This window comes from Pelobates fuscus, chromosome 5 (genome assembly GCF_036172605.1).
Source record: "Pelobates fuscus isolate aPelFus1 chromosome 5, aPelFus1.pri, whole genome shotgun sequence".
Classification (NCBI taxonomy): Eukaryota; Metazoa; Chordata; class Amphibia; order Anura; family Pelobatidae; genus Pelobates; species Pelobates fuscus.
This window is the reverse complement of record NC_086321.1, coordinates 376,136,413-376,158,806: the sequence shown is the minus strand read 5'-3', so window position 1 is coordinate 376,158,806 and position 22,394 is coordinate 376,136,413. Positions and strand designations below refer to the sequence as shown.

General features: G+C 41.7%; 1 protein-coding gene across 1 annotated transcript; it reads right to left on the bottom strand.

The window, feature by feature from the left end:
* Positions 1–220: 220 nt before the first annotated feature.
* LOC134612320 (olfactory receptor 11A1-like) lies at positions 221–11,599 on the bottom strand. The gene is made up of 3 exons (XM_063456659.1): positions 11,515–11,599; positions 10,862–11,088; positions 221–1,153 (listed from the first exon to the last, which is right to left on the bottom strand). The coding sequence occupies exons 1-3, from the start codon at positions 11,597–11,599 to the stop codon at positions 221–223; spliced, it is 1,245 nt and encodes a 414-aa protein (XP_063312729.1).
* Positions 11,600–22,394: the final 10,795 nt, after the last annotated feature.

Sequence of the window (22,394 nt, the reverse complement as noted above, 5' to 3'; positions counted from 1 at the left end):
AGACTGACTTAAATATGAATATTTTGTCTTTAGAATGAAACACTTAAGTTTATTTGCTCCAATTTGCTTTAGTTTGAAACAGTTAAAATAGAGTGCAGTTTCATAAGGAACTATTGTAATTTAAAAAAAATTAAAATAAATTTATTCTAAATCTGTACATTTTTTGTTAAAACAGCCATGGCCAAGTTTACGGCATAGCCAGTGTATAACATTAACACTTTTACATCATGCGAAGCATTTTCCACAATACAGAATGGATATCCTTATTCCTTAGACTGTATATGATAGGATTGCAAAGTGGTGTCACTACAATATATAATAGTGATAGAGCTTTGTTTACATTAAAAAAGTGCCCCTGACTAGGAACCATATAGACAATAATTAATGTTCCGTAATAGGTGCACACAATGATGAGATGAGAACTGCATGTGGAGAATGCTTTCTGTCTCCCGATTTTGGACGGAATCCTGAGGATCGTAACGAAGATGAAACCATAGGTTGCTATGATGAATACAAATGGAAACAGTATTACAGGTACAGAAGATACAATTATTTCAATTTCCACTCGGTGGACGTTGTCCGAACACGTTAGAGATAAAAATGGTGCAAGGTCACAGAAAAAGTGGTCGATGACATTGGGGCCACAAAACTTTAGCATACCAACCAGAATACCAGGGTATAGGGTAAGGACAAAACCCAAAAGCCAGGACCAGACGGCAAGATTAAGACAGAGCTTGAGGTCCATGATGGAGATATAATGTAATGGGCGACAAATTGCCAAATATCTGTCGTAAGACATTACCGTAAGCAAGAATGACTCAGTAGTTGTGGAGCCACCAAAGATGTAGAACTGAATAATACAGTTTGTCACAGGCATAGTGATTGCTTCTACCAATATGATACGTAACATGTTGGGTATTATGTTTGTTGTACATAGCACGTCACACAGCGACAGATGGCTGAGGAAAAAATACATAGGTGATCGAAGACTTTGACTTGATAAAACCAGTGATATGATCAGGATATTTCCAGTTAATATAACAAAATATACTAAAATGAACAAACTAAAGAGAGGAATTTTCAGAATGCGGTGTTGGCCAAATCCTATCAGCTGGAATTCTGAGATCGATGTCTCATTCTCCTCCTGTATAGACTGAAAAAGAGAACATTAATTTTCAGAAAATGTTTAGCAAGAAAAAGAAATACTAAAAAAATGATGATGAAACATGAAAAGAAAAATAATGTAAAGGGCATATACTCAGCATATTTTCATTTATCAAAGTTTTTAAATATAAACAATATATATTTTATATCATATGTGCTGAATTGTTTTTTTTTTAGTTACCAAAGTTTAAAAAAATAAATATATATATTTTAGGATACATGCCTTATATATTATTATCTATCACAGATTTAGCAAAATTACTTTTTAATTCTTACTTTCTTATTCTTTATGATTTATATTTACTATATAAGTCACCGAGGTATATTATGATCATCAAAATATTAGCAAAACAGAAAGAAACTATTAATTTTAAACTAATACATACCTTTAAATGGTTTACAATGCTTCCTGTAAACATATTTTTATTTTTAATCAGAAATGCTGCAGTCTCCGGGAGAAAAGAGCCTGAAACAACATTTTTATGGCCCATTATTAAAATGATAAATGTATGTGTGTATGTTTTTGTGTGTATATGTGTGTGAGCACTTTGTGTTACTGGTCATGACCTGAATTCTTGCTCAATTCTGTTTAGCTAAGAAGAACATACAGTTTAATATTCTTTATCAATCTAATGACATTATTTCCCTAAAATACAGGTGTTCAAAGAGTAGGAAAACACCCGATTAGCTGCATACACGTGGCTCGTTTCTATACTTGAAGGTCAAAAGCAGCTTGTAACGGATCGCCTGGCACCCCGACTTGGTACCTCCGTTAATGGATGCTCCTAGCGTTTCCTGAGGACTCCAAGCACTGCAGCAGACACCACAACCACCGAATCAGAGAAGCGTATAAATCCTCTCAAGCATATGAATGCTGTAGACAGTTGAATAGGAAACCATACGAATAGGTTTACACTCCTAGCAGTCAAACTGGAACAGCATGCAATAAATCCTCCCCCAATAATGAGACGACACTTCACTTTGAGGGTTAAACAGGAACTCTGGACTGGCTCATCCAGCCTGGCTTTTATTTCCATCTCACACATACAGGCCACACCCAGGGGGAGGCATAAAATGACCAATAGTATCACGGGTGCAACCCACACATCCCCTCCCCTTAGTGTGACACATAATCCCATTATGCATACAGTTTAAAACATACTTTTTACACATTATTTATAACTTCAAAACCATACATCACATTCACATAAAAATACATATCCACAATCAATCCATTAAGGGGAACAACATATTAAAAAATGGCATGGATCAGACCAGGGGTTCAAAAGTTAGTAAAGTATCTTTTAAAACCCCTAGCTTTCCAGCTCAGACCGTTTTTTACAGAGCCTTCTCTGTGCTGGAGAAGTAATCCAATTATCTCCAGCACAGAGACAGACTCCATTAACCACATGGGAGCACAAAGACAGTAAAACACTTTAAAATACATAAAGTTACTTTTTATCCATAACGCACAGACATTTCACATATCCCCAGATAGCTGGGATCTGAGCGCACAAAACTACAGAATAGCGCGCAGATCCTATTCACACAGTACAATTGCCATGGAGCTAAAGTCTTTCCCATAGTCTTTCATTATATGAATAGGCTCCATGGTATAGCTATCTGGGTTAACGCATTCACATAAAGTCTGGTCCATAGTCCAAAGGCAAGAGGCAGGCAAGCAGCCCCCTCCAAGGACACGTGGCGAGGTCGGTTTCGCCACACAGCTGTTGAGCACTGTTACTGCCAACAACAGGTACATCATTGTGGCTACAAAATATCGACCGGTATTCCACCCCTGACTTTAATGTTTGCACGGAACTCTAATCTATTCCATTTATACCAACCACTAGCTGCTGTTCACTATTTTACAAACTGGACAAAATTGCATGTTTTTGTAACTTTAGAGCACCTTCACCAGTACACTAAAAACTTTAATTTAGTGTGTTTGCATTCCAACTGCAGTGGTCTGAGCAATTTGCCGTATACCCAGAAAACGGGGCATTTTTTTCAAAAGTGCCTAAAACTCTTTTCTTTATTTGTCTTTTATATTATTTGTCTTTAGCCAAAAAAAACTTCTCCAGTGAGCCATGCGCCCAGTTCAGCTACCTTGGCCTAAATCTGAAATTCACTTTGAATCTTCACTTTAGTTAAAAAAAAAACTGTATTTTAATGTGTTTTGATCCTTGTTTGCGCTTTCAAAGCTTTTCAATTCAATGTCATATTGTGGATATTTATGCCGTTGTTCGTTTTTTTAAATAAATGTTCATCTTAGCATTTTTATACAACAAAGCTAAAATTGACCAACATTGATACAAAATACAGAAATATATAGGTTGCGAAATAAAGATATGGTTATTTTCATATTCTGTATAAAATATGACCAGTAAGCTCAGAGTTCCATCTAAAGCCATCTCCGATAAACCAACATACCTTTCTCACTTCTCTTAATATTCACCGGAACATTTAATGTGTGAAATGAAGACTGAAATATTAGAGCCTTTAGTATACAAATATATTGTCCTCTCCGCTGTCATAAAACAATGACATTTTGTATCTTTGAGCGTTGCTGTCAGTGCTTTGTTTGCTCTGAGTTTATATATGGAATATCTTGAAACAGGAATTCCACAAAGACGTATTATTTAGTCCAGAGAGAAATTAGACTGTCACACCGTGATAATACCCCGAAGGGAAGCTAGGATTGACATTTATCTTTTTTGGTAACAGATGTGCTTGGGTCTTGTTTAGCTCAATTAAAAAGCAAACAGAATTCTTAATTACATGGTGAATTAATGAGAATTCAATGTGAATTCAAACTGAATTACTCATTTTAGACCACAATAGCCAAATTAGAAGAATTAATCTTGGCTTTCAGCTTGGCTATTTATTCCAAAAATGTTAAATTAGTTTTGAATTTACTTTGAGTTCCCCAAATTTCACATTTTAGTGAATAAGCCCGGGAATATAAATAATACATTTACAAGGTAATTCAATAAAGTGGATGATAAAAATTAGGAAAATTAGATGGTTTGCAAAATTTTTCATCTTAATTATAGCCACGACTTGATTATTAGGCTTAGAGATTAGTTTTGGACCAAACCAAAATTATGCCAAATTTGGGCTGATCGAGTGTTGAGCTGAATGATATATACCCAAAGTGTGGACTAACCGGACCATGTCATGCTGAACATGTTCGAGGGGAGTATGGGGAAGGGGGGGGGGGGGGGGGCAATGAATGGCTGATGGCTAGGGAACAGCCACTAAAATAATTTTATTCAAGGACAAGAGGAGCAGTAAAAAAAAAATCTCTCTCTCTATATATAGATCATGTATTTCATAAATAAACAGGCTGAGCAGAAATTTGTCTGACTTTGGTATGATCGGGTGTTGTGCAGAATGAAATATCGCTGGGGATGGAGAACAGACACTTTATGAAGGTCCCCAGATTGCTCTTTTGTTTTGGTCATCCTGTGCCCAATAATGTATTGATTGTCCAGGTTGTATACCCCCCCACCCTTCTCCCGTCTTATTATTCTCCCAGCGTGGTGTTGTCTCATGGTTCCAGGGACACTTCCAGACCAGTTCTAAGTGGATACCCTGCCACTAGTTTTAATCCCCCACGTGATTCTCAGCCCTTGCTTTTGTCTGTCCCCACCACTGGGGCCGATTTATACTGGTTGTAAGTTTTGTAGTGTGATTGGTTGTTATCCCAAGTCCATATTGCTATTGGTTGGCTTGAAATCTTTTTATCCCAAATGTTATCTCCTTTTAGTTTTTCATCTCTAATTAATTACCTCAATAGCCCCATGTCTCCCCACCCATAATAGTGTGTGTTATTTCTTTTTTTTTTCTAACCTCAGACCTTATATTTCAGACTGGGCCCCTTAAAACAGCATTAACACCCAGCACTCCCAAGCAACCAAGTCCTGCTGAATCTTCAGAGCAGAGGTATCATCTCTGGAAGATTGCCCACCCTACCCTCCCCACACCATCCCACCCCATGGTCAACAACTTACTTATAGATAGTGCACATCAGCTGGTTTCCTTAACACACCAATCAAGTCACTAAACCTCTCCTCACCTGAATTTATTTAACACACTGCATCCTTACATTGGTTTAATCACTCATTGATATTTGTGTGTTTGTATATATGATCTACATATCTATATAATACACTTTTTCTAATGTTCTCCCTTCTATTTTTCACTTTAACACTAACTTCTCTCATCACTAAAATATCCCTATCCTTTCACTCACCTGTCCCTAGCAACACCATAATTATTACTTCCACCTTACTCCCCTCCCCTCTCTATTCATCCCATGCACTCTACACATACCTTTCCAGCCTATCTCCACCAACTCCTCCCAAATCCTCTACATACATACCCTCCTACAAAACTTTCAAATCCTACTCCCACCTTCACTTCCTTTCTATCCTTCTGCTCCTAGCTGCTGGTGATGTCTCTCCTAACCCCGGCCCCCTCGCAACAAACTCAGCACATACTAACCCAAGGATCCACACTAATCTCATACCCATCTCATGTTCCTCTAAATCCTCCTTCAATACTGCCCTCTGGAACGCACGCTCTGTTTGCAATATAACTAAATCCACTGCTGTCCATGACTTCTTCATCTCTCGTTCTATAGATTTACTAGCCATAACAGAAACCTGGCTCTCCCCCTCTGACACTGCCACCCCTGCATCTTTGTCCTTCGGTGGTCTCCAACTTACCCACAACCCAAGAAACTCTGAATGTAAAGGTGGTGGTGTTGGGTTTCTCCTCTCCCCTCACTGCTCTTTTAAACCTCTTCCCACCCCCCCTTCTCTCTCTTTCCCATCATTCGAAATACACTCAATTCGCCTTTTCAAACCCTTCTCTGCTAACATTGCTGTTATTTACCGCCCCCCTGGTTCCCCTCTTCTCTTCCTTGACCACTTTGCTGCCTGGCTACCCTATTTCCTCTCTTCTAACATTCCATCCCTAATTCTCGGGGACTTCAATATTCCTATAAACCCACCTTTGACCTCTGCAGCCACCAAACTACTTTCCATGACTTCCTCCCTCGGGCTATCGCAGTGGGCAGATTCTCCCACCCATGTAGCTGGCAATACCCTTGACCTAATCTTCACTTATGCATGTACAGTATCTAATATCTGCAACACTCCATATCCACTCTCTGATCACCACCTCTTATCATTTGCTCTCACATACCCCCTCACCCAAAAACCTCAGCCTAACCCCCCTCAACTCAGGAGGGACCTTAATTCTCTTGATCACCAACAGTTGTCAGCTGACATTGATTCACAACTGCTGTCCATCCCTTCCCTCTCCTGTCCTTCACAGGCCATCTCCATATATAACTCTACTCTTACATCTGCCTTGAACACTGCAGCGCCACTCCAAACAAGCACCTCGAGGAGGACCCGCCCCCAACCATGGCATACTAAATCAACGCGCTACCTGCAAAGATGCTCCCGTTGTGCTGAACGCTCCTGGAGGAAGTCTCGTACACAATCAGACTTTCTCCATTATAGATTCATATTGTGTTCATACAGTGCAGCCCTTGCCCTTGCCAAACAGTCCTATTTTTCCACTCTCATTAGTTCATGTTCCCGCAACCCCAGGCGTCTCTTTCACACCTTTAATTCTCTTCTTCGCCCTGCTGTGGCCACCCCCAAAACTAACCTTACTGCTGATAACTTCGCATGTTACTTCACTGACAAGATTGAACAGCTAAGGAAAGAATTCTCCCCTCCTTGCCTTTCTGTTTCTCAATCACACATAGATCATGCCTTTCCTACCCTTCAGACATTCTCCCCAGCTACTGACCAAGAGGTGGCTGCTCTTCTTTGCTCCTCTCGCCCCACCACTTGCCCGCTCGATCCTGTCCCATCTCACCTTATTAGATCTCTCTCCACTTGTCTCGTGCCTTCTCTAACACACATCTTCAACTGCTCGCTCTCCTCTGGCATCGTCCCTGCTGACCTTAAACATGCCACTGTAGTACCTATACTAAAAAAACCATCCCTCGACCCATCCACCCCCTCTAACTACCGTCCCATATCCCTGCTCCCTTTTTCCTCAAAGCTTCTGGAAAGACTTGTCTTTACCCGTGTGTCTCATTTCCTCAATTCCAACTCTCTCCTTGACCCTCTTCAATCTGGCTTCCGCCCTCTCCACTCTACAGAGACTGCCCTTATCAAAGTTACTAACGACCTAATCGCAGCTAAATCCAAAGGCCACTACTCCATACTAATTCTTCTTGACCTCTCAGCGGCCTTTGACACCGTTGATCATGCTCTCCTTCTTCAAACTCTTCAATCGCTTGGTCTCTGTGACTCTGTCCTCTCATGGTTTTCCTCTTATCTCTCCCAACGCTCATTCAGTGTCTCCTTTTCTAATGATACCTCCTCCCCTTGCCCTGTCTCAGTTGGAGTTCCCCAAGGCTCCGTCCTTGGTCCCCTTCTATTTTCTCTTTATACTGCCTCTCTTGGCAAACTTATTACCTCTTTTGGATTTCACTACCACCTGTACGCTGATGACACCCAGCTATATCTCTCCTCCCCGGACCTCTCCCCTGCCGTCCTGCAACGTGTCACTGCTTGCCTTTCTTCCATCTCTGACTGGATGTCCTCCCGCTTTCTGAAACTCAATCTCTCAAAAACTGAGCTCCTTGTCTTTCCTCCTCCTAATACTGATCCTCCTCTTTCGCTCTCCCTCCAAGTTTGTGGTACCAACATCAGTCCATCCTTGCAAGCGCGCTGTCTTGGCGTCATACTTGACTCTGGTCTCACCTTTGAGCCTCACATCCAGCATGTTGCCAAATCCTGTAGATTCCATCTTAAAAACATAGCCCGCATCCGCCCCTTTCTTGCACCAGATACTACCAAGGAGCTTGTCCATGCTCTAGTAATTTCCCGCATGGATTATTGTAACCCTCTCCTGATTGGTCTCCCCAATAGCCGTACTGCACCCTTACAGTCCGTAATGAATGCTGCTGCTAGATTGATTTTCCTCTCTAGTCGCTTCTCTCACACCTCACCCCTCTGCCAGTCCTTACATTGGCTTCCTGTATGCTATAGGAGTCAATTCAAGGTACTAACTCACACCTATAAAGCACTGAACAACTCTAGCCCCTCTTATATCTCCTCACAGATCCATAGGTATGTCCCTTCTCGGTCTCTCCGTTCTGCCCGTGACCACCTCCTGTCCGTTGTCCGCACTCGTACGGCCAACTCGCGCTTGCAGGACTTCTCGCGGGCGGCTCCCTTCCTATGGAATAGCCTGTCTACCGCCATCAGATTCTCCCCTAGTCTTGCATCTTTTAAGAAGTGCCTTAAAACCCATCTCTTTAGGAAAGCTTATGGCCTCCAAGACTAACCCTTACCTCACATACCTGTCTCTTGCCCTCTCCTAAAGGGCAGCCCACCTTATTTGATTGTAAATTCCTGTCCTAATGTGTTTTACACCCCACCTCCTATAGAATGTAAGCTCGTTTGAGCAGGGTCCTCTTCAACCTATTGTTCCTGTAAGTTTATTTGTAATTGTCCTATTTATAGTTAAATCCCCCTCTCATAATATTGTAAAGCGCTACGGAATCTGTTGGCGCTATATAAATGGCAATAATAAATAAATAAATAAATAAAGTGTAATTTGTTACTTACCCTAGTCCATTCCGCTATTGGTGGACTTGGGATATGTAGTGTAATTGGTTACTAATCCAACCCCATACTGTTATTGGTTGGCTTGGGATATATAGTGTAATTGGTTACTATCCCAAGTCCATGCTGTTATTGGTTGGCTTGGGATATGTAGGGTAATTGGTTACTAATCCAAGCCCATACTGTCATTAGGTACCACTGTAACCCTATTGAACGTAAACAAGGCTGTGGAGGTATAAATACATGTGCTGTTTTCAATAAAGGTAGTTGTTCTCCCCTTCACTAAGTGTCGTTTAGTGCTTGGGGAGATGGGAAATAATCCTTATAGCAGCATTCTTCCAACCTGAGGTCACTCCAGCGAAGATACTAATTGGAGTATTGGAGCTCCGCTACACCCAAATTATCGACTAACCGGACCATGTAATTCCTGATATGTTCAGGGGTGGTAGAGGGTATGGGACGGGGGAAATAAAAGATGATTTAAAAAAAAAAGAAAGTTGAATAATAGCTCGGGAACAGTCACTAGATTGATTTTATTTACAAATCAACGGAAAAGTAAGCAATAGCATGAAAATACATTTTATCTAGATTTTTAGATGATATATTTAACAAATACATATTCTATAATTATATGAATATATATTGTTTTTTGTTTTTTTTTTACTTTTCCTCCTTGTCTTCTCTCTGGTTACTTCTCTTGGTTACTTATTCTCATTGATCTGTGAACCAAGTGTACATTGCTCCTATCAGTGTACTCAAACATATATACATAACATTATAACATTTTCTATTTTTGGGAAAAATTATACAGAAGAACCAATATTTCTCACTGTGCACAAGTCTATTGGTTATTTAGGTCTCAGTTTTGAAATTATTATTAAAATTCAGAGTTTATTTAACACGCCTGTCAAACTTTCTCTCATTTTTAAGTATATCCTGGAGTTATCCTTGAGTTCAAGGTCAGATTCATCAATCTCATCCTGTCCTCCAGATAGCGATCCTTTCACAGTAATATGATCCTTCCTCCCTTTTTGTCCGGTTTCACAATAACTGTCTTCTTTGCCCGGTAATTAGGTTTTTGGAGAAGAAATACGTTTTTCTTTTTTTAGAGCCTGCCAATTGACAGAGAATAAAAAAGGACATAGGTACAAGCTTTTAACACCCACATATAACAATTAAAAAAATATCCACTAAAACAGCTAACTACGTGTTACATGAAAATGCAATTTATGGGTTGGTCTGTCCTCGTGGTCTTTAGTTTGTGGGAAGGACAATAAGACCACTACACATCCGAATAGAGGAAACCTGTAGAAATATCCTTAGTGAATCTGACAAACACAGTGTACCCGTACATCCTAGTTTATACCATAACGCTTATCCAAAAGGACTACAATTCTTTGTAATACAAATGATCTCAATGTAGCCTTTGAACTCTACCATTGTCTATGAACTGTCTCATTTACATTAACATTTATGTTAGATTAATTGGTATTCAAATGAATTGATTTATCTTGCATTTTAGCATTTTTTAATTATTTTAAATTTACGTTTTTAAGGGGTATTTTCCCTAGAATATTGAATTTTTTTACATCACAAATTATAATCGCCATCAAACATTTTGTAACCCTTTTTCCCAGAATAATTAGTAGTCAGTGTTAATTATTCTATATTACCCCTTCTGCCTGGAGAGGGTATTTTTGTGTCTATATCTATGTATATTATACATCATGTTGTAAAATATTATTGTTATTCTTTTAAATGTAAGGATGACATTTGTTCAGTACAAATATTTTATTTTCACATTCCATTATTTACTACAGAATTACCCAATGTTCTATTCTTTATTTTATGTTTTCATATCATGTAGAGCATCTCGATGTTAATGATACTCACAGACGGACTGGGAAAAAAAATTCAGCCCGGGCATTTTTTTACTCACAGCATTCCAGTGAGAAGGGTGTGGGACCAGTGTTTTGTCAATGTAGCGGACGGCCTCTTTTGTAGTAGCACTTTTGGCACTGATGGCAATGTACAGTGCTGGGCTGGCGGAACCGCTGCTGTGAGGTGGCTGGTGGGGGTGGTGGAAGCTGCCGAGGAGGTGCTGCTGAGCTGGTGGGGTAGGTAGTCCCCACTGTAGATCTTACTGCAGTCCTGGCTGGCACAGTTTTCTGTTGCCTGCGGGCATTCATATAGTCATCGGCTTTCCTGGCCGCTTCGGTGAGGGATGTGGGGGTGAGGTCTCTTATCCACTCCTGAACATCTGTTGGGACCCCATCATAAAATTGCTGCAACAATAACATTTGTAAAAGGTCCTCCATGGACCGTGCTTTGTTAGCTTGTACCCATCCTAGGACTGCCCGGTGCAGTCGACAAGCCCATTCACCATGCAAGTCTTTTCCCGCCTTCTTCAACTCCCTGAACCACCTCTGGTATGCCTCTGTTGTGATGGCATACCGAGCCAAGATGACTTCTTTTACCTGACTGTAGTTGCGAATTTCTTAGTCGGGTACGGTGCGATACGCCTCCACTGCTCTCCCGGTTAGCCGACCTGCTAGGATGGGGACCCAATCCTCTGCACTGATTTTATGTAGGGCACACAGTCTTTCAAAGTCCTGGAGGAATGCATCTATGTCTTCCTCTGCCTCTACTTAGGTTTGTAAAGCCTGGTAGGGTATCTAAGGCTTACCCTCCTGGATTGTAGTCATTGCTGGGTTTCTTTCTGGAATTTGCTGGTTTCTTTGTCGTAGCACAAACTCCTGAACTTCGGTCATTGTTCTGGAGATTATGTCCGCCGGTGGATTTTCCCCATAAAATGAACTCTGATTGTTCCTGTTCATTTGCTGAACTGCTCCGTTCGGGAACCAAACCGCCCTCCGTTCGGTATCCCACCATCACTTCTGAGGGTATTTTTGTGTATATATCTATTTATATTATACATCATGTTTTGAAGTATTATTGTTATTTCTTTAAATGTTCAGTACAAATATGTCACGACTAGTAATGTGGTCCAGCACGCAGAAACTATGTAAACATATACATAAGTAAGAAACGGAAAATAACAGGATAGAGCGTAAACCGGACCTTAGAATGGCCGGACTAATATGCTAGAGACAGAGAATGGTCAAAGGGAAAGCCGAGGTCAAGGAAGACAGAAAATACTCAATACCGATAAAACAAGCCAAGTCAGGGAAACCAGAGATCAGAATAACCAGGGAAACGCCAAGGATCAGGATACCAGGAAATCAGAAACACGAGAATAGCACTTTCAGGAAAACAGGAAACTGAAACCACGACATGGCAAAGTACTGGGGTGAATTAGGGGTTTAAATACCCCTCTCTAAGCTATGATTGGTCAGAGGGCGACCTCTGACCCCAGAACGTGCGTGTGCGTTGACGTCGTGACGTCACGCACACGTTAGTGTAATTCTCGGGGGCGGGGCTATCCATAGACGCGACCACGTGGTCGGCGCCATATTGGATTCGGGCGTGATGCCCGGAAGAACTACGTGCGCGGTTCCCGGCTCGCCGACGAGCAGGTAAGCTCGTGTAGTCGGTGCGGTCGTGCCGGTCGGGCACGGCCGTGAGGCTCGGCGGGCCGGTGACCGCAACAGTACCCCCCACTCGAAGACCGCGCACCGGGCGGGAAGGACCCGGCTTAAGAGGAAAGCGGTTGTGAAACGACCGGATAAGACGGGGCGCATGGACCCGGTCAGCAGGAACCCAACAACGTTCCTCGGGACCATAACCCTTCCAGTCAACGAGATAGGACAAGACACCTCTGGATAATTTGGAGTCCATGATAGAACGGACTTCATATTCTTCTTGATCACCCACTACCAAGGGCGGAGGAGGAGTGGATAACCTGGTGTAGCGATTGCAAGTAAGGGGCTTGAGCAGAGACACATGGAAAGTATTCGCAATTCTCATATGAGCCGGTAGTGCCAAAGAATAGGTCACTGGATTGATACGTTGGGTAACTCGAAAGGGACCTATGTACCGAGGGGCAAATTTCATGGACGGGACCTTAAGTTTGATATGTTTTGTGGAGAGCCACACCCTGTCACCTGGAAGATATACAGGATTAGCGCCCCGTTTTTTGTCAGCTTGGGCCTTTGCTCGTAATGAAGCTTTTTGCAGAGCTGAATGGACGGAATCCCAGGTATCATGAATTGATTCTAAACGGGTGTTCAAGGCAGGAATTTCCGTGTCTGAGAATTCAGAAGGAAAAACAGCGGGGTGATAACCCTGATTTACAAAGAATGGACTATGATTAGAAGATTCATGAGTGGCGTTGTTCCTGGCGAACTCAGCCATGGGTAAGAGTTCACACCAGTGTCACGTCTAAACATTTGTTATGAAGGAACACAACTGCAGATTTCTTATAGTTTGAATATTTATTATCAAAAGTAAAAGGTATTGACTTTAAGTCCAATTACAGGTACTGTAGCTTTAATTAATAAACGATAACTGAAGTCCACAATTACAGGCACTGTAGCTTTAAGTAGTAAACGATAACTGAAGTCCACAATTACAGGCACTGTAGCTTTAAGTAGTAAACGATAACTGAAGTCCACAATTACAGGCACTGTAGCTTTAAGTAGTAAACGATAACTGAAGTCCACAATTACAGGCACTGTAGCTTTAAGTAGTAAATGGTAGTAATTAGCAGACACTGAATCAAAAAGAGTCTCTTAGTAGTATTAATGAATTAGGTGATAAGAAGTTACAATAGCTGTTCCATAGACTTTAACTGAAGCGATACAGATGCAGCTAACTGAGATAACGTATGAGTTGAAGTTAGCTGTAACGGTTTTGTTTTATCGAAGGACTTTGAAGACAGGAAATAACAGCTTTGAAATGCAACGCTTATCACAGAGGTTTTACTTAGCTTCCGGCACATAGAACACTGGTTCCCGAGATCTCCTCAGAGGCGGTTATCCTGGAAGGAGAGAGTTCAGCTTTAGTCGTGGAAGAGGAGAGGTGAAGGGAACTTGAAGTCTTCTAGTCCGGTCCGGTAACAGAGGGCTTTCACAACGATGTTGCAGCCGGTTCGTGAGTACGGAACGTAGTTCAATAATCCAGCGTCGTTCAGCTGGTGCGGTCGGATTAAATAGGGAGACCGTGTCATAAAGGGGTGTGGTTAAGCTGCGTGGAACCAGGAAGTAAGAGGATACCATAGTTAAGGCATGACAGTACCCCCTCCTTAATGAGCAACCTCTGGGTGCTATTGACTTGGTTTAGAAGGGTAACGCTTGTGGAAATTGGAAATCAATTTGTCAGCATGAACGACAGAGGAGTTTTCCCAAGTATCTTCATCAATTCCATATCCTTTCCATCTGATGAGGTATTGTAAAGAGCCACGATGGATCCTTGAATCCAGTATACTTTGAATTTCGTATTCTTCTTCGCCCTAGACCAATATGGGATCAGGAGAAGTAGTGACATTTCTTTGGAAAGGGTCAGGATGATGAGGCTTTAGTAAGGACACATGAAAAACAGGATGTAGCTTCAAAGTAGGTGGAAGTTTCAATTTAACAACATTACGGTTGATAACCGATAGTATTGGAAAAGGACCAAGAAGGAGGGAACTTAACTTCTTTGATGGACGGTTTGTAGAGATGTTCTTTGAGGAAAGCCAGACAAGATCACCGATTTTATAAGAGGGTGAAGGTTGTCTTTTTGTATCAAAAAACTTCTTTTGATTGGAGGAGGCCAATTCTAGATTTTCATGTAATTTCTTAAATAAAGAGGACATATGATTGGATCTTTGGCATACAGAACAAGATTTGACATAAGATTCAATAGTTTGGTCTTGACGAGGCCACCAATAGTATCTTTTAGACAATTCAAGGGTCTTTTTTATACCTGGATGACCTGCCAGAGGAGAATCATGAATAAATTCGAGTACTTTAATTCTGAAAGAGGGAGGTACGTAAATCCGGTCTTTAAAATAGTAGAGACCGTTTTTCTTGGATAATTTAATTGATTTAGGAAGTTCAAGAGCATCTTCACTGAGACCTTTAATGTCGTCAATAAGAGAAGATAAGATTCCAATGACTGTAGACGGAGGAGGTTCAATTTTAGTGTCTTTATGGACCCTGGAAAGGGCATCAGCCTTTTTGTTTCTAGACCCAGGTCTAAAGACTATTTGGAAGTTGAACCGGGAGAAAAAGAGATTCCATCTTACTTGTCGAGCAGACAGTGTTTTATTGGAGTGAAGATATTCGAGATTTTTATGGTCAGTATATACGATTAAAGAGTTCTGAGCACCTTCAAGAAGGTGTCTCCAGGTTTCTAAAGCCACTTTAATACTTAATAATTCTTTTTCCCCTGTAGGATAATTCTTTTCGGCAGGAGATAATGATCGTGAGAAGAAGGCGACAGGATGAAGAGGTTCTTGAGGAGTTTTGTGTTGAGAAAGGACAGCTCCAATTGCAAATTCCGAAGCATCCGTTTCAAGGACATAAAGATATGAAGGATTTGGAAGTTGTAGAACAGGAGCTGTTGTAAACTTTCTCTTTAATTCATTGAAGGCACTTTGAGCCTTCTCGTTCCAATTGAAGGGATGTTTTTTACTGTTAAGTTGATTGAGTGGGTGAGCTATCTCAGAGTAGTTTTTAATAAATTTTCTGTAGAAGTTGGCGAACCCTAGAAATCGCTGTAATTCTTTTACTGTAGAGGGAACAGGCCAGTTGATGATACAATCGACTTTTGAATTATCCATAGGGGCACCAGGTATGAGGTCTATAGGACAATCGTAGGAACGATGAGGTGGGAGCGTTTCAGCTTCTTTTTTACTGAATACGTCTGAAAAGTCTGAATAACAAGAAGGTATAGTTGGTTCTTTGGAGATCTGAAGAATAGGAATTTGCTGTAAACATGTTTCTTTACAATAATGTGAGTTAAAGGTGAGAGAGAAAGGAGACCATGAAATTTGAGGGTTGTGGTTCCTTAACCAGTTGATCCCTATTATAACGGAATAGAGAGGTGATGGAATAACATCAAATACTAGAAATTCAGTATGAATATGATTGGTGGTTACCTTTAGAGGGATGGTTTCATGAAGAATCGGTCCCGAGGATATAAGGGAGCCGTCAATCACTTTAATAGGAACAGAAATGGCTTTTCGAACACAAGGAATTTTATTCTTTGTTACAAAGGTTGAATCTATGAATACTCCATTTGCACCAGAATCGATGATAGCTTCAGTCACAATTCTCACCTTGTCCCACTGTAGTATAAGGGATATAGGAGTGAACTGAGTGGTTGGTGTAGAAGGGAGTGCACTGAAGATTGCAGAGGTATAGGCTTGCCTACCGGCCTTTGTCCGTTTTAATAAGGGACAATCAGAAACCAAATGATCTTGAGAGGCACAATACATGCATAGGTTTAATTGACGTCTTCGGTTCTTCTCTTCAGGAGTGAGAGGACTTCTTATTACCCCTATTTCCATAGGTTCGCTTGGTAAGGAAGTCTTTTCAGGAGCTTTTGAGGGAATGAAAGGTTTGAGGTCTTTAGAATGTAGAAGGGCCTTTTCGTCCTTTCTTTCTCTTAATCTTCTGTCAATACTGATTGATAAGTGAATTAGAGCGTTCAAAGTAGTAGGGAGTATTGTTCTAGATAGTTCATCTTTTACAGCTTCAGATAAACCAATTCGAAACTGGTTGCGCAATGTGATGTCATTCCATTGCGTTTCTATAGCCCATCTTTTAAATTCAGCAATGTAGTCTTCAACGGGTCTATTTCTTTGCTGTAGTGTTCTGATTGTTAAATCAGCTGTAGCTTGTTTGTTAGGATCTTCATAGAGAAGAGACATGGCTTCAAAAAAGTCATCCAGTGAACCTAAGATGGGGTCATCATTGTCCAAAAAGGTATGGGCCCAGAACATAGGTTCACCTCTTAGAAAGGAAATAACTGAGAAAACCTTAGATCTTTCTGTGGGATAAGATCTAGGTTTTAAAGCAATCAATAATTTGCAGGAATAAAAAAACTCCTTATATTTGGAACGATCTCCAGAGAACTTTTCAGGGTTACATACAGCAGGATCGCTAGCTGAGTGCAGAACAGTATGAGGAGTATGAGTTTTTAAGTCTCTGACATAAGTGAGAATTCTTTCGTTAGTAACTTGCAGTTCTTGCACACCTTGGGCTAGTGTATCAACTCTTTGATTCAGCGTAGTTATCGTAGAATCGAAATCTGCTGGATCCATTACAATGGCTGGATTATTCTGTCACGTCTAAACATTTGTTATGAAGGAACACAACTGCAGATTTCTTATAGTTTGAATATTTATTATCAAAAGTAAAAGGTATTGACTTTAAGTCCAATTACAGGTACTGTAGCTTTAATTAATAAACGATAACTGAAGTCCACAATTACAGGCACTGTAGCTTTAAGTAGTAAACGATAACTGAAGTCCACAATTACAGGCACTGTGGCTTTAAGTAGTAAACGATAACTGAAGTCCACAATTACAGGCACTGTAGCTTTAAGTAGTAAACGATAACTGAAGTCCACAATTACAGGCACTGTAGCTTTAAGTAGTAAATGGTAGTAATTAGCAGACACTGAATCAAAAAGAGTCTCTTAGTAGTATTAATGAATTAGGTGATAAGAAGTTACAATAGCTGTTCCTTAGACTTTAACTGAAGCGATACAGATGCAGCTAACTGAGATAAAGTATGAGTTGAAGTTAGCTGTAACGGTTTTGTTTTATCGAAGGACTTTGAAGACAGGAAATAACAGCTTTGAAATGCAACGCTTATCACAGAGGTTTTACTTAGCTTCCGGCACATAGAACACTGGTTCCCGAGATCTCCTCAGAGGCGGTTATCCTGGAAGGAGAGAGTTCAGCTTTAGTCGTGGAAGAGGAGAGGTGAAGGGAACTTGAAGTCTTCTAGTCCGGTCCGGTAACAGAGGGCTTTCACAACGATGTTGCAGCCGGTTCGTGAGTACGGAACGTAGTTCAATAATCCAGCGTCGTTCAGCTGGTGCGGTCGGATTAAATAGGGAGACCGTGTCATAAAGGGGTGTGGTTAAGCTCCGTGGAACCAGGAAGTAAGAGGATACCATAGTTAAGGCATGACAACCAGTTAGACTGATTGGCATTTATAAAGCAACGTAAATAGGCTTCTAAAGACTGATTCGCCCTCTCTGCTGCTCCATTTGTTTGAGGGTGATACGCCGACGAAAAGGAGAGTTCGATGCCCAATTGCTTACAAAAGGAACGCCAAAACCTAGAAACAAACTGGGTACCTCTGTCAGATACTATGCTTTTGGGTACACCGTGCAACCGAAAGATCTCTCTCAAGAATATTTGAACTAGATCTTGAGCAGATGGTAATTTTTTAAGGGGAACAAAATGTGCCATCTTTGTGAATCTATCGATAACCATAAGGACTGTATTAAACCCGTTTGAACTGGGTAGATCCACAATGAAATCCATGGCTAAATGGGTCCATGGAGCATTAGGTATGGGCAGTGGTTGTAACAGTCCAGGAGGCGATCTAGGAGGAACTTTAGAAACGGCACATATTTGACATGCCCCAAGATATTCTTTGATATCGTTTCTAAGAGCAGGCCACCAAAACCTCCTGGAGATGGCAGAGAGAGTTTTATGGACTCCAGGATGGCCTGCTGTGAGGTTGTCATGGAACAAATCTAGTACCTTCTTTCGAAACTGAGGTGACACATACAGTTTGTCCGGAGGTTTTCCCACAGGTGCCTGAGTTTGATCTGCTATTATGGCACAGAAGAGTGGAGAAGATACTTCGGAAACTGTAGTGGCAATGAGGCATTCAGGAGGTATAATAGGATATATCACCTGTTCCGGAACTTCATCTGTCTCAAACTGCCTAGAAAGTGCATCTGCCTTGGTGTTTTTAGTACCAGGCCTGTACGTAATTATGAAATTGAATCGGGAGAGGAACAATGACCATCTAGCCTGACGAGAGGACAATCTCTTAGCGTCCCCAATATAAGCCAAATTCTTATGATCAGTAAAGATCAAAAGTGGCTCTTTGGAACCTTCCAAGAGATGCCTCCATTCCTTAAGGGCAAGTACAATGGCCAAAAGTTCCCTATTCCCTATGTCATAATTCTTCTCTGCAGGTGTGAGTTTGCGAGAGTAAAATCCACAGGGATGTAAAGGTGTATCAGGACTTTCTCTTTGAGACAGAATGGCTCCAACTCCTGTCTCTGATGCATCCACCTCTAGGATAAATGGTTTGGTTGGATCAGGATGGGTCAGGACAGGTGCTGAGGAAAATAAAGATTTTAACAGTTCAAATGCCTCTCTTGCTTCTTTGGGCCAAGATATACAATTTGCTCCTTTTTTGGTTAAATTGGTTATAGGGGAAATCACGGAGGAAAATCCCTTTATGAATTTGCGGTAGTAATTCGCAAAACCTATAAAGCGTTGAGTGGCTTTAAGGCCCTTGGGTAATGGCCACTGTAAGACTGCCTCCAGTTTGCGGGGATCCATCTGGAAACCAGACGGAGATATAACGTATCCAAGGAATTGTATCTCCGTTTGGTCAAACTGGCATTTCTCCAGTTTACAGTAAAGGCCGTTCTGTAACAGGGTTTTCAGTACAATTCTCACATGTTCGTGATGTGTCTCTAGGTCTGGGGAATAGATGAGAATGTCGTCCAAGTACACTAGAACGAACATGTGAAGGTACTCTCTTAGGACATCATTAATAAAATCCTGGAATACCGCTGGAGCGTTACATAATCCAAACGGCATAACCAAGTATTCGTAATGTCCCATTCTGGTGTTAAATGCGGTCATCCATTCGTGACCGTCCTTAATCCTGACTAGATTGTATGCACTTCGGAGATCGAGCTTGGTAAAGACTCGAGCTCCCTTCAATCTGTCAAACAGCTCTGATATAAGGGGAATAGGGTAGGCATTTTTTATGGTAATCCTATTCAAACCCCTATAATCAATACAGGGACGTAGGTCTCCTTCTTTTTTTTAGAGACAAAGAAGAATCCAGCCCCGGCTGGTGAGGAGGACCTACGGATATGACCCTTTCTGAGAGCATCCTTAATATATTCCTCCAAACAAAGATTTTCCTGGGGGGACAAGGCATAGACTTCTCCCTTGGGAGGCATAGTCCCTGGTAATAAGTTTATGGTACAGTCATAAGGTCTATGAGGAGGTAACCCTTCTGACTGGACCTTGTTAAATACCTCTTTCAAATCCATATACTGCGGTGGAATTTGTGTGGTCAAGGGAGGTGCAACAGGAACATTAATGGTACCAATAGGTTGTGGGATTTGCTTAAAGCAAACACCTTTGCATCTCTCACCCCAACTCACAATCTCTCCTTCAATCCAATCCAAACATGGATTGTGTTTCAGGAGCCAAGGGAAACCGAGTATTATCGGAACTGTAGGTGAAGATATGATTTGAAAGGTCATTTCTTCAGAGTGGAGAATACCCACTGAAACAGTGATTGGCAGAGTTTCGTGTGTGATGAAAGGCTGGGTAAGAGGCCTTCCATCAATAGCCTCGACTGCTATAGGTTTCTCTTTATGTCTTAAGGGCAGGAGATGTTTTGCAGAGAATTCTTTGTCTAGGAAATTCTCCGCTGCCCCAGAGTCAGTCATAGCCTCACACTGAACAGTAGTGTTCTTGAAAGATAAGGTTACTCTGACAAGGAAACGGTTCTTAGTCAATTTAGGGGACATATACATCACACCTAAGGTCGGTCCCCGTACGTGCCTTAGGTGTGCAAGTTTTCCGGCCGAACCGGGCATGACGATCTTAGATGTCCCTTCTTGCCACAATACATACATAACCCCTCGTTACGTCTGTGTTGTCTCTCTGCCTCAGTGAGTTTAGCGCTACCCAATTGCATGGGTTCAGGTTCTGGAAGAGGCGTTTGGCTACTCACCACTGGGTTAGAGAAACGAGGAGCTATGGACAAATTAGAACGTCTGTTACGTAGTTTGTTTTTCTCTCTCTCTCTGAGCCGGTTATCAATGTCTATCATGTAGGCAATAAACTCATTAAGATTAACCGGAAGGTCTCTAGCTGCAGTCTCATCTTGTATACTCTCAGCTAGACCTTCAGAGAAAGCAGCCACCAGACCACTATTGGTCCAATCAACCTCAGACGCTAATGTCCTGAACTCTATTGCATAATCGGCTACAGAACGACTGCCTTGCTTGATTCTCATAAGGGCTTTGGCAGCATTCTTCTCCCTGCCTTTAGGTTCAAACGTAGCCTTAAAGGCCGTAAGAAAGGTACTGTAATCACGGGCTACTGCATCACCACTTTCCCATAAGGGGTTAGCCCAGGTCAAGGCTTTTCCAGTTAATTGGTTCATCAGATAGCCTATTTTAGATCTATCTGTTGGGAATGAACCTGGGGAGGCCTCAAAGTGGTATTCAATTTGTTTTAAAAAACCTCTGAATTCCTTAGAATCACCTCCATAGCGAAGAACTACGTGCGCGGTTCCCGGCTCGTCGACGAGCAGGTAAGCTCGTGTAGTCGGTGCGGTCGTGCTGGTCGGGCACGGCCGTGAGGCTCGGCGGGCCGGTGACCGCAACAAAATATTATTTTTTTACATTCCATCATTTACTAGAAAATGACCCAATTTTCTATTCTTTATTTTATGTTTTCAAATCATGTAGAGCATCTCGATGTTAATGATACTCACAGGCAGACTGGGAAAAGAAATTCAGCCCGGGCATTTTTTTTACTCACAATGGTCCAGTGAGAAGTGTGTGGGACCAGTGTTTTGTCATTATCAATGTCAAGCATATCCCACCTCAAAGTGAGCATGTTGTCTCAATGTTCTTCCAGTGGAGACCATGTGCAGAGTCCTAAAAAAAGGCCCTGTATTTGTTCTGCACAGCACAAGCAAATTTAATGACACTCTTGCACTGTGTTTGCTTGTGACTTGTCTCTGGTGTCTCCATAAGTGCAACACCACAGGACAAAAGAGGCAGGAAAACGTATTGTGCATGTGTTTGGAGGCTGCTTGTGGGATTGCGTGTGTGTAGAGTGAGCTGATTGTGGTATGGTATTTTGTGTACATTTTCAGTCAGTTTCAGTCATGTTGTGTTTCTGGTGTACAATGTAAGTGGGGTGCAGTGTGTGTGTGAGGGGGTATTGCGTATGTGGGGCAGATGGGAGTAAAGCAAAGGTACTTATTTTTTTATTACTATAAAAATATATAAAAAATGTATATTCCCCCCTTCTTTTTTACCTTTGACCCAGGCGGGACATTGTTTGCAAGCCATGGTGGTCTGCTGATGAGAGAACTCTAGCCTGCAACTCCTCAGGCTAGAGTTCACTCTTGCAAAGTCTGATCGAAGCGTTGCCATGGTAACCATGGCAACACTCCGTCCTTGCGAGAGGAACCTTTAGGACCTGACGGAGCTTCTGGCTAGAGCTCTTGGGTCCTCCTCTACTGCATTTCAGTGCAAGTGGGCTAGTGAGGGAGATATTTGTTTTCCCCACCAGCCCTCATGGCACAAAGCAGGGCCAGCGCTTGGATAATCCCAGCACTCCAAGGGCCTGAGGGGGAGATCCTCTGATATTGTGTGGCC

What these genes read in the sequence shown, in the direction of transcription:
- LOC134612320 (XM_063456659.1), bottom strand. Translation starts at nt 11,599, where the DNA reads ATGACCGAAGTTCAGGAGTTTGTGCTACGACAAAGAAACCAGCAAATT. An exon ending in AATGACTACAATCCAGGAGG is followed by an intron (nt 11,089 to 11,514) that starts GTAAGCCTTAGA and finishes GGGTCCCAACAG; the next exon opens with ATGTTCAGGAGTGGATAAGA. An exon ending in GGTTCCGCCAGCCCAGCACT is followed by an intron (nt 1,154 to 10,861) that starts GTACATTGCCAT and finishes TCTCTTTTTCAG; the next exon opens with TCTATACAGGAGGAGAATGA.